Source organism: Protomyctophum parallelum (assembly GCF_964188405.1).
Source record: "Protomyctophum parallelum genome assembly, chromosome: 3".
NCBI classification, from domain to species: domain Eukaryota; kingdom Metazoa; phylum Chordata; class Actinopteri; order Myctophiformes; family Myctophidae; genus Protomyctophum; species Protomyctophum parallelum.
Genome location: NC_139698.1, coordinates 15,613,298 through 15,626,019, shown reverse-complemented (window position 1 = coordinate 15,626,019; position 12,722 = coordinate 15,613,298). Strand labels below are relative to the sequence as shown.

At 39.9% G+C, this 12,722-nt stretch overlaps 3 protein-coding genes across 3 annotated transcripts; 2 read left to right on the top strand and 1 right to left on the bottom strand.

The window, feature by feature from the left end:
* Positions 1–1,550: 1,550 nt before the first annotated feature.
* Positions 1,551–2,411, top strand: LOC310856554 (free fatty acid receptor 2-like; the record flags this gene model as incomplete). Its single annotated transcript, XM_083762025.1, has 1 exon — positions 1,551–2,411. One exon carries the CDS (start codon positions 1,551–1,553, stop codon positions 2,409–2,411), a length of 861 nt encoding a protein of 286 aa, XP_083618151.1.
* A 3,482-nt stretch (positions 2,412–5,893) lies between these two features.
* LOC310856553 (free fatty acid receptor 2-like) lies at positions 5,894–6,754 on the top strand (the record flags this gene model as incomplete). Its single annotated transcript, XM_083762024.1, has 1 exon — positions 5,894–6,754. One exon carries the CDS (start codon positions 5,894–5,896, stop codon positions 6,752–6,754), a length of 861 nt encoding a protein of 286 aa, XP_083618150.1.
* Positions 6,755–7,768: 1,014 nt separating this feature from the next.
* lim2.5 (lens intrinsic membrane protein 2.5) lies at positions 7,769–10,011 on the bottom strand (the record flags this gene model as incomplete). Its single annotated transcript, XM_083762314.1, has 4 exons — positions 7,769–7,830; positions 8,429–8,563; positions 9,017–9,166; positions 9,837–10,011. 4 exons carry the CDS (start codon positions 10,009–10,011, stop codon positions 7,769–7,771), a joined length of 522 nt encoding a protein of 173 aa, XP_083618440.1.
* Between the last annotated feature and the right edge of the window lie 2,711 nt (positions 10,012–12,722).

The window sequence follows — 12,722 nt, the reverse complement described above, 5'->3', positions numbered from 1 at the left end:
TGAATGGCTCTAGAGAGACTGTGTTGGTTTTGCGTGATGTTTGGGCAAAATCTGTAGGTGTACTGTGCAAAAACTTGTTTTGCACAAAGTGGCCTCCTGGTGGCGCTATAACAGGCCGTTCTGGAAATGTTGGGGCAGTGGTTCATCGTTGCCATCCAGGGAGTGTGTGTGCAAAATATGGCATCGACCGGGTTAACGGTGCCGGAGATTAGCTGTTCACAGACGGACGGACGGACGGACACACATACACACACACACGGACACGGACACACGGACGGACGGATGCAAAACATATACTCTCTCCACCAGGCCCTCCCCATGCACCTTCTGCCTGGTGGAGACAACAAGAGGCCTTTTATTTGAGATCAGGGGGAGTGTAATTTGGCTTTGCATAGGTAGTCACTGTTTGCTATAGCAAATGAGCAGAACAGTCTCAAAACAAAGAGTTGGTTACAGTCTTAGGTTAGTACAAGCATACTGTATACGATTTAGTAAATTTGTTTGTCACAATTAAACCCAAGACCTGGATCAAAAATCTAGATTTTTACTAAACCTGAACTTCTTTTATTTATTTTTTGAGAAGCAGGGAAAAAGTAAGTAAATAATATCTATTTATCTTATACAAGGAAAATGTCAACTAAATTAAAATAGACAATCTGTTGTGAAACATTGTCTTTTAAATATTTTATGTCAGTTTTAGAATTTTAAAGTGATCTGTTTCTGTGGACAAAAATATTTTAGAAAAGCTAGTATTATTCATATTGTTATATTTTACTCTTAGCTGGTTCATTACTATGAATGTCCCAGTAGCCTATAGTTGCTCAATTCTACATGTTTTCACTTGAGCTACAGTACAGTCTTCTTTTAATTACTGTACTTCCCGAATGAAGTTAACAAAAACTTCATATAGCTACTATGGCTGCCACATACATTTCGATACTATCACACCTGAGATTAAGATCTCTTACATAATTATCTCCACCAAGAGATCATGCATTCGGCCCATAAAGAAAACGAAAAAGGATATGCAATCGTCAATCCTAGCTATGGGATAAGCATCTGGCAAGGCCTAGCAGGGTGCTGCTGCTGCGTGAAGCTGTGAATACAAACACTCCGCACCCTCCAATCTTAAGTCATTCCAGCAAGTAAAGTTTGTGCATCATAATGATTTACAATTTTGCTTGCAATGTATTTTGCAAGGGATTCAAATCGTAAGCTTTGTTTGACTGCAGATAGAAACATAATTGACACAAGAAATTATCAACAATGCAGAACTTTTAATGACAGAAATCTGTTCAGAATTACTTAAAGGAATCACATGCATGCTCCAGACAGAGAAAGATGGAGAGGTATAAAATGTATGTGTACGAGAAAGAGTGCAAGGAAGACAGCATAGACCTTTATAATATTATTATTCAAGCATGCCTCCAGGCAGAGATTTGCACTCTACACGATTTCTTTACCTTTCAGTTTCAAGTCATGCAGAATACTGTATATGTTGTTCAGTTCATTATTTCACTATTTCTGTCCTTTGGTTTAGAATCACAGTCATGATCATACAGAGTGTGATCATCCTCTCAGTCGACATCCTTATCTTCCTGATAGGCCTGCCGGCAAACATGTTGGCACTGTACGCCTTCAGTACCCAGATCAGTGTCAGGCCAAGTCCAACAGCCATCCTGCTCCTCAACCTGACTGTCTCAGACCTCATTTTCCTTGCTGTACTTCCCCTCAAGATGTATGAGGCTGCATGCGATATGCAGTGGAACCTGCCTCGCTATGTCTGCACTATGTCTGCCTTCATCTTCTTCTGCACCATCTACACCAGCTCCCTGCTACTGATGGCGGTTAGTGTTGTGCGCTACATCGGGGTAGCTTTCCCGGTCGCTTACTTGCAGCTGTACAGGCCTGTATACCCCATAGTGATGAGTGCTGTCATCTGGTTAGTCTCACTGGCCCACTGTAGCATTGTTATCTTCATCGAGCACCACCCATCCCTCTCCAATACAAACTCCACCATGTGCTATGAAGACTTCTCACCGAAGCAGTTGGCAGTCCTTCTTCCTATGCGCATGGAGTTTTTTGTAGTCCTTTGCATAATACCCCTTATAATTTGTGTATTTTGCTACCTGGCCTGCATTTGGATTCTCTACACACGCCCTAGGATATCTCAAATGCAGAAACGGAAGGCCATCGGCATGGCTCTGGGGACTCTAGCTGTGTTCCTGCTTTGTGTGCTTCCGTATAACCTTTCCCATGTTGCAGGCTACTTTCAAGCTACCAGTCCTCAATGGAGGTACTATACTCTGCTTCTCAGCACCCTCAACACATGCCTGGACCCCATCATCTTCTACTTCTCCTCATCCACCTTTCGTATTTCCATGTGCCAATCCTCATCCACACCACCATAGGAGGCCTTTGCTATGTTTCCCCAGTTTCAATTGAATGTTTTGAAACGGGCCTCCACCATCAGGGGGTCTCCAAGCTCTGACTGACCATCAGGCGTCAGTCAACCCCCCCGCTGCCTTACTCTCTCTCACAATGTTAAGTTGTTACACCTATTTCCTGTTAATAACCTGGGTAAATGTGCAGCATTGGGAGGTAAAGGGGAGACATTTTTCCTGTGATGTTCCACAGAGGTGAATTCTGGGTCTTCAATGGATGTCTTAGAATGTTCTCAGGTTAAATGAGCAAAAATCTGAGATCAATATATTCAGCTCCCCAAATTCCGCCCACTCCTTCAAATCAGAAATTGGTAGAATATTATTCTACTTCAGGGTTGTTCAATCATGTTACATCCAGCTGAGGAACATAGCCAGAATAAAGTCTTTCCTGTCTTTTTCAGACCTTGAAAAGGTCAAGCTTTAAATTCACCCTGTATTTCCCAAACAATATCCCGTTTCCAATTGGTACAGAATTCAGCTGCTAGACTGCTTATTCTAAAACATATGACCATATCACCCATCTTAGCTGCTCTCCACTGGTTAAATAAAGCACTTTGTAAATTTGTAAAAATGCTATTCAAATAAATAAATAAATAAATCATTAACATTTTGTATCACAAGAAGTTAATTTGCAGCGTGATGGAATGCCACAAGACCAAGCTTCATTCAGCATTATGTATTTTACGTTGTTTGCACCAGTTATTCCATTAATATGCAAAGCCTTACTGTGCTTTTGTTGTCTGTTTTGCATTGTATCTATAAAAGCACCTCACACACTGACCTCACTCCATCGGTCATGTTGAACCTAAAATGCAAAGACATTGACACTGTCACAAGGTGCTGAGGTGAAATTCTAATGTTTTATTACTTTAATGTCAGCCATTTCCATTTATTTTATATACTTTTTCCATGTGAAATGAAAATGTTATTTTGCCCATTGCTGTTTACTTTTTGCAGTGCAGCTTTCAGGTACCATTTCTTCCTTTGTTTAGCGAGGGCCAGCCACTCTTCTACACTCATGCATCCTGTATGCACACATGTAGAATATGCCTGCAAAATAAAATGTAAGTGAATGTTTGTAAATTAATCAAATGCAGTCATAATAGCGAAAACATCTTCCAAAACACTGATTAAACAAGCTAATGTAACCATATGTGCTCAGACTTATTTGGCACAATACAGTACTAAGCTAGTCACAGTACTAAACGAATTTTCCCCTCAGATAAGCAGGCAAATATTCCTATATATTCCTATATATGTCAGGCATGCCCAAATATGAAGTGTTGTTATGTCAGAAGAGGCCAGCTCCATGTACGGAGATATATAGGGGTGATCAGGTCCAAAGCCGGGGCAGAGGCCTTTTGTGGCGGTAACATACAGTAGTAGCGTGTGTTCCAAAAATTGGCAGTTAACTGAGTGTACAGTATGTGCATTATTTAAATACACATACCGGTATTTAACTCAACTTTCAATTAACTCATTACTTGTGTGGCATGGGAAATCACACCTGTGTCTAATTTATACTATGGTTGGTGTTGCTCACCAAAAATAATATAATCAAATAATATTTAGTGAGCGACATGATTGTGTGATGAAGCATGCCTATAAATTAGGCTTCATGCCAGAGAAGTCCACTTCCTGATCTCTGATTACCTGCAAAGAACGTCATGAGCAGGGCCACCCAGCCTAGTATATAGGACCAAGAGAAGCGCCAGTCGCCAAAGCGCTTGCCCAAGAAGTTCACCGTCACCCCAGTGTAAATGGCCATTGCAAGCAGAACAAAGAGAGCTGGCAGAGGATGACAGACACAATACATTATGTAAATCGATTTCCACTTTTGAAGGTTAGTTCAGTTGTCTGATAATTCAATGAATGGGCTAAACATCAGAAATCTAAAACATAACAGACTTTTATGCGATGGTATCGGCATTGGATTTCAAAGCAGTGTAGGTTTGTTACCGCTGGTTTTCTCCAGCATCCAACTCATTGAGTTTAGACTTTCCCAGATGTATCAGTATATGATTTATGATTTATCATCGCCTGGCTACACGAGACTAGTTCAGTTGCTATGCAGATAATGCAAATAAAGAATCTGTCATTCTCTTTGTTTATATACAATACATTCCTGTGTTGACTTGCAGGTCACTATCTGTTCAAATAAAGTTATAAAAACATAATGCGAGATATATTCACTCTTTACTTTCGGCAGGTGTTTTGTTATCTGGCATTACTCACTTGAGACAAAGAACATGATCCCAGCAGCAAAAGAGCGATTGAACCTCTCAAAGGCAGAGAAGTGGGCAAAGGACAGTATCCCAGCAATGATGCCAGCAAAGCATGACATGGCAGAGAGGATCATGAAAGCACAGGTAGTCACTGTTTGCTATAGCAAATGAGCAGAACAGTCTCAAAACAAAGAGTTGGTTACAGTCTTAGGTTAGTACAAGCATACTGTATACGATTTAGTAAATTTGTTTGTCACAATTAAACCCAAGACCTGGATCAAAAATCTAGATTTTTACTAAACCTGAACTTCTTTTATTTATTTTTTGAGAAGCAGGGAAAAAGTAAGTAAATAATATCTATTTATCTTATACAAGGAAAATGTCAACTAAATTAAAATAGACAATCTGTTGTGAAACATTGTCTTTTAAATATTTTATGTCAGTTTTAGAATTTTAAAGTGATCTGTTTCTGTGGACAAAAATATTTTAGAAAAGCTAGTATTATTCATATTGTTATATTTTACTCTTAGCTGGTTCATTACTATGAATGTCCCAGTAGCCTATAGTTGCTCAATTCTACATGTTTTCACTTGAGCTACAGTACAGTCTTCTTTTAATTACTGTACTGTAATTACTGTATCTCCACCAAGAGATCATGCATTCGGCCCATAAAGAAAACGAAAAAGGATATGCAATCGTCAATCCTAGCTATGGGATAAGCATCTGGCAAGGCCTAGCAGGGTGCTGCTGCTGCGTGAAGCTGTGAATACAAACACTCCGCACCCTCCAATCTTAAGTCATTCCAGCAAGTAAAGTTTGTGCATCATAATGATTTACAATTTTGCTTGCAATGTATTTTGCAAGGGATTCAAATCGTAAGCTTTGTTTGACTGCAGATAGAAACATAATTGACACAAGAAATTATCAACAATGCAGAACTTTTAATGACAGAAATCTGTTCAGAATTACTTAAAGGAAAACATCGTCATCACATGCATGCTCCAGACAGAGAAAGATGGAGAGGTATAAAATGTATGTGTACGAGAAAGAGCGCAAGGAAGACAGCATAGACCTTTATAATATTATTATTCAAGCATGCCTCCAGGCAGAGATTTGCACTCTACACGATTTCTTTACCTTTCAGTTTCAAGTCATGCAGAATACTGTATATGTTGTTCAGTTCATTATTTCACTATTTCTGTCCTTTGGTTTAGAATCACAGTCATGATCATACAGAGTGTGATCATCCTCTCAGTCGACATCCTTATCTTCCTGATAGGCCTGCCGGCAAACATGTTGGCACTGTACGCCTTCAGTACCCAGATCAGTGTCAGGCCAAGTCCAACAGCCATCCTGCTCCTCAACCTGACTGTCTCAGACCTCATTTTCCTTGCTGTACTTCCCCTCAAGATGTATGAGGCTGCATGCGATATGCAGTGGAACCTGCCTCGCTATGTCTGCACTATGTCTGCCTTCATCTTCTTCTGCACCATCTACACCAGCTCCCTGCTACTGATGGCGGTTAGTGTTGTGCGCTACATCGGGGTAGCTTTCCCGGTCTCCTACTTGCAGCTGTACAGGCCTGTATACCCCATAGTGATGAGTGCTGTCATCTGGTTAGTCTCACTGGCCCACTGTAGCATTGTTATCTTCATCGAGCACCACCCATCCCTCTCCAATACAAACTCCACCATGTGCTATGAAGACTTCTCACCGAAGCAGTTGGCAGTCCTTCTTCCTATGCGCATGGAGTTTTTTGTAGTCCTTTGCATAATACCCCTTATAATTTGTGTATTTTGCTACCTGGCCTGCATTTGGATTCTCTACACACGCCCTGGGATATCTCAAATGCAGAAACGGAAGGCCATCGGCATGGCTCTGGGGACTCTAGCTGTGTTCCTGCTTTGTGTGCTTCCGTATAACCTTTCCCATGTTGCAGGCTACTTTCAAGCTACCAGTCCTCAATGGAGGTACTATACTCTGCTTCTCAGCACCCTCAACACATGCCTGGACCCCATCATCTTCTACTTCTCCTCATCCACCTTTCGTATTTCCATGTGCCAATCCTCATCCACACCACCATAGGAGGCCTTTGCTATGTTTCACCAGTTTCAATTGAATGTTTTGAAACGGGCCTCCACCATCAGGGGGTCTCCAAGCTCTGACTGACCATCAGGCGTCAGTCAACCCCCCCGCTGCCTTACTCTCTCTCACAAGTTGTTACACCTATTTCCTGTTAATAACCTGGGTAAATGTGCAGCATTGGGAGGTAAAGGGGAGACATTTTTCCTGTGATGTTCCACAGAGGTGAATTCTGGGTCTTCAATGGATGTCTTAGAATGTTCTCAGGTTAAATGAGCAAAAATCTGAGATCAATATATTCAGCTCCCCAAATTCCGCCCACTCCTTCAAATCAGAAATTGGTAGGGTATGATTCTACTTCAGGGTTGTTCAATCATGTTACATCCAGCTGAGGAACATAGCCAGAATAAAGTCTTTCCTGTCTTTTTCAGACCTTGAAAAGGTCAAGCTTTAAATTCACCCTGTATTTCCCAAACAATATCCCGTTTCCAATTGGTACAGAATTCAGCTGCTAGACTGATTATTCTAAAACATATGACCATACCACCCATCTTAGCTGCTCTCCACTGGTTAAATAAAGCACTTTGTAAAATTGTAGAAATGCTATTCAAATAAATTAATAAATAAATCATTAACATTTTGTATCACAAGAAGTTAATTTGCAGCGTGATGGAATGCCACAAGACCAAGCTTCATTCAGCATTATGTATTTTACGTTGTTTGCACCAGTTATTCCATAATATGCAAAGCCTTACTGTGCTTTTGTTGTCTGTTTTGCATTGTATCTATAAAAGCACCTCACACACTGACCTCACTCCATCGGTCATGTTGAACCTAAAATGCAAAGACATTGACACTGTCACAAGGTGCTGAGGTGAAATTCTAATGTTTTATTACTTTAATGTCAGCCATTTCCATTTATTTTATATACTTTTTCCATGTGAAATGAAAATGTTATTTTGCCCATTGCTGTTTACTTTTTGCAGTGCAGCTTTCAGGTACCATTTCTTCCTTTGTTTAGCGAGGGCCAGCCACTCTTCTACACTCATGCATCCTGTATGCACACATGTAGAATATGCCTGCAAAATAAAATGTAAGTGAATGTTTGTAAATTAATCAAATGCAGTCATAATAGCGAAAACATCTTCCAAAACACTGATTAAACAAGCTAATGTAACCATATGTGCTCAGACTTATTTGGCACAATACAGTACTAAGCTAGTCACAGTACTAAACGAATTTTCCCCTCAGATAAGCAGGCAAATATTCCTATATATTCCTATATGTCAGGCATGCCCAAATATGAAGTGTTGTTATGTCAGAAGAGGCCAGCTCCATGTACGGAGATATATAGGGGTGATCAGGTCCAAAGCCGGGGCAGAGGCCTTTTGTGGCGGTAACATACAGTAGCGTGTGTTCCAAAAATTGGCAGTTAACTGAGTGTACAGTATGTGCATTATTTAAATACACATACCGGTATGTAACTCAACTTTCAATTAACTCATTACTTGTGTGGCATGGGAAATCACACCTGTGTCTAATTTATACTATGGTTGGTGTTGCTCACCAAAAATAATATAATCAAATAATATTTAGTGAGCGACATGATTGTGTGATGAAGCATGCCTATAAATTAGGCTTCATGCCAGAGAAGTCCACTTCCTGATCTCTGATTACCTGCAAAGAACGTCATGAGCAGGGCCACCCAGCCTAGTATATAGGACCAAGAGAAGCGCCAGTCGCCAAAGCGCTTGCCCAAGAAGTTCACCGTCACCCCAGTGTAAATGGCCATTGCAAGCAGAACAAAGAGAGCTGGCAGAGGATGACAGACACAATACATTATGTAAATCGATTTCCACTTTTGAAGGTTAGTTCAGTTGTCTGATAATTCAATGAATGGGCTAAACATCAGAAATCTAAAACATAACAGACTTTTATGCGATGGTATCGGCATTGGATTTCAAAGCAGTGTAGGTTTGTTACCGCTGGTTTTCTCCAGCATCCAACTCATTGAGTTTAGACTTTCCCAGATGTATCAGTATATGATTTATGATTTATCATCGCCTGGCTACACGAGACTAGTTCAGTTGCTATGCAGATAATGCAATAATGCAAATAAAGAATCTGTCATTCTCTTTGTTTATATACAATACATTCCTGTGTTGACTTGCAGGTCACTATCTGTTCAAATAAAGTTATAAAAACATAATGCGAGATATATTCACTCTACTTTCGGCAGGTGTTTTGTTATCTGGCATTACTCACTTGAGACAAAGAACATGATCCCAGCAGCAAAAGAGCGATTGAACCTCTCAAAGGCAGAGAAGTGGGCAAAGGACAGTATCCCAGCAATGATGCCAGCAAAGCATGACATGGCAGAGAGGATCATGAAAGCACGAGTGGCATTCCAGTAGGCTATGTGAGAGAGAGAGAGAGAGGGGGGGGGGGGGGTCATTTTTAATGGGGAAAAAAATCTTCTTTGGGGAAAAAAGATAATTAGAACATATCTCAACTTCTTTAAAGTATTATATAGTTTAGTAATATCATTTTCTATGCATGGGTGTTTGGTAATAACAGCAATAGTTCAATATTGCATAATTGATATTCCTCATTTCCTCTACAGGACCAATTGTGAGAGCAAGGCCAAAGCGATGGTGGATAGGCTATATACATTTAGAATGAAACTCTTCATGCTATTACTGGGACCCAACTGTTTGGGACCTTTTTAATTTCCTGTAATGTTATGATCAACACTTACATTTTTAGATGCAACGACAGTCATACTTCCGTTGTAGCGTAGCCAGTATTTCTTGACAGAAAACTGAAATGTATTAATAGGTGTATGCTGTTATCTTCCTCTCCGTGTATGTAATCCACTACTCATTCTTGCACATTTACTGTATTTGCAATGAATCAAAATACTTTTAATTAATTGACATCCTTGGGGCTGTATAGGGGCTAATAAAGGCATAACCTTACTCGTAGTTATCAGTAGATATGGTTATGTAATCCAGAATGACCATGCGGCCAGAAGGATCAAATGTGAAGGTTCAAGTGGTTCCAGCAGTATGTGTTGTCCACTCACCAATGCTGTCAGTCTGCATGTAACACTTGCCAGACATGCAGTATCTCCACAAGCCCTGATGGGCAAAGCTGCCCGAGAGACGATACTGCATCCAGTAGTCCGTAGCAGTAGAGACCACCAACAGGATGTTCCCCACAATTGCACAGAACAGGCCCCCTCCCATGAAGCTGTACATCCTGAGTGGCACTATAAGCGAAGGCTCCACACACTGTGGAGTCAAATGACAAGAGATGGTTATTGTTGGCAGTGGAGTAAAAAGGAGAAGAGGTGCTTCGTATATGCAGTTTAGATTTCTTGGGCAGTTTTGGTTGCTTTTAGTTTCACATGTTATTCATTCAAGGAAAACCATATGGTCAAGTTGGGGGAGGAGTCAACACATGCGGAAAGAGCCCACTACAGTACTTGTGGAATTGGACAAATTCCTCCCAATTGCTACTAGAACTAGTTGCATGCCTTCTGAAAGATTAATACAGGGCCTTTTTAAAAGAATCATATCGTGGAAAAGTTCATTTTCTTCCATAATATAATTCAAAAAGTGAACTTTTTCTAAATTCTAGATTCATTGTGCATAGTGAAATATTTTAAACGTTTTTTGTTTCAATCTTGATGATTGTGGCATACAGCTCATGAAAAGAAAATCCTATCTCAAAATATTTTATGAGACCACATTTATAATACAAATGCCGACAAATGATTTCATCAATGGGGCGTGGCATGGAGGTGATCAGCCTGTGGCACCGTTAAGGTGTTGAATTTAGTGTCTCACACCTTCCTCTTGACAGTATAACGCATAGATTATCTGTGGTGTTCAGGTCAGGTCAATTGGCTGGGCAGTTAAGCACAGTAATACCATGGTCAGTACACCAATTAGTAATTACTAGTAGTTTTGGCACTTTGGGCAGGTGCAAATTGAGCTGGAAAGGAAAAGCATCATCTCCATGAAGCTTGTCAATATACTTTAGTACAAAGTGCTCTAAAATATCCCGGTAGATGGCTGTGCTGACTCCAGTTTTCACTGTCAGTGGACCAACACCTGCAGCAGATAACATGGCCCCAAATCATCATTGTGCTTTACCAATTCCAGAGTCAACACAACCATCTATTAGGATATTTTACAGCAATGTGTGCTTGTGTTTTATATATATATATATATATATATATATATATATATACAGTATATAAACTTTATTTATATAGCACCTTTCATACATAAATGTAGCTCAAAGTGCTTTACAGAGCAGAAAAGATAATAAAAACAAAAGCAAAACAAAACAGCATTAAAACAGGCATGCAGTTAAAACAATAGGACAATAACGCAGTGTCAAATCAGGAAAAGACAGTGGTACAAAGATAAGAACAGATAAAGCAAGGCAACGACATTAAAAAACAAGCAGTAATACAATACAGTGAGGACATGAATAACAAAAAATAAAAGATCACTTAAAAGCAATGTTGTAGAAGTGGGTCTTGAGCTGAGCTTTAAAAATGTCTACAGAGGCTGCCTGACAAAGGTACAGTGGGAGCTTGTTCCATGCCGACGGCCCGTAGAAGCAAAAAGCTGCTTCCCCGTATTTTTTAGTTGCCATTTCTTTAGGCAAAGCGAGCAGGCCAGCAGTGGAAGACCTTAGGGGCCGGTTTGGGACATATTTAGGCAGGCAGTCATGTAGGTAGGAAGGTGCGAGACCATTGAGAGCTTTATAGACAAGTAAAATAATTTTAAAATCAATCCTAAAAACAACCGGAAGCCAGTGCAGTGATGCCAAAACTGGAGTAATATGTTCTCTCATCTTAGTTCTAGTTAAAACTCTAGCTTCTGCATTTTGGACAAGTTGTAATCTGTCAGTTGTTTTCTTAGGCAGTCCTGAAAAAAGTGCATTGCAGTAGTCAAGCCGAGAAAAAACAAAGGCGTGGATTAGCGTTTTTGCATCGTCCAAGGACAAATAGGCTCTGATTCGTGCAATATTTCTAAGGTGAAAAAAGGCAATCTTGGTAACATGATTAATGTGTGAATTAAAATTCAATTCAGAATCAATAATAACCCCCAGGTTCTTTACTGTACTGTTACTTTCTACAGTCAGGTTGCCAAGTCTGCTTATTATTGATTCTTTCTGCTCACTAGAACCGATTATGAGAACTTCTGTCTTATCCTCATTTAGCTTGAGAAAGTTCTCACTCATCCAACATTTGATGCTAGACAGACAGGTCAAGGTCATGTTGACAAGCTTTATGGATATACTGGTTTCCTTTTCCAGCAGCACTTGGCACCTGCCCACAGTGCCAAAACTATTAGTAATTGGTGTGCTGACCATGGTATTACGGTGCTTAACTGACCAGCCAACTGGCCTGACCTGAACTCACTGAACACACTATATTCAACAATACAAATGATTTTAATCTTTTAATCTGGGTTTCCATAACACCTCAACAGTGCCACAGGTTTATCACACCCATGCCATGCCCCATTGATGAAATCATTTGTTTTAAAGTACCCCAGACCATGTATTGAGTGCATAAATTAACATACTTTTCAGATAGTTGACATTTCTGTATTCTAAATGTGTTTTTTAGTAGTCTCATAAAATATTCTAATATTTTGAGATAGGATTTTTGGCACAATGCCATAATCATCAAGATAAAAAAAAAGGTTTTCAATATTTAACTTCATGCGTAATGAATCTAGAATATATGAAAGTTTCACTTTTTGAATTATATTACGGAAGAAAATGAACATTTCCACAATATTCCATTTTTTTAGAAGGACCTGGTGGATTGTTTTGAGTTTCTTGGTTGCTTCCAGGTGTCAGCCAGATATATCATCAGTCCATTGATACTGTACCTCTCAAGGGCACTTTTGACCTTCTCTCTTTGCACTATTTTCCACCCAAA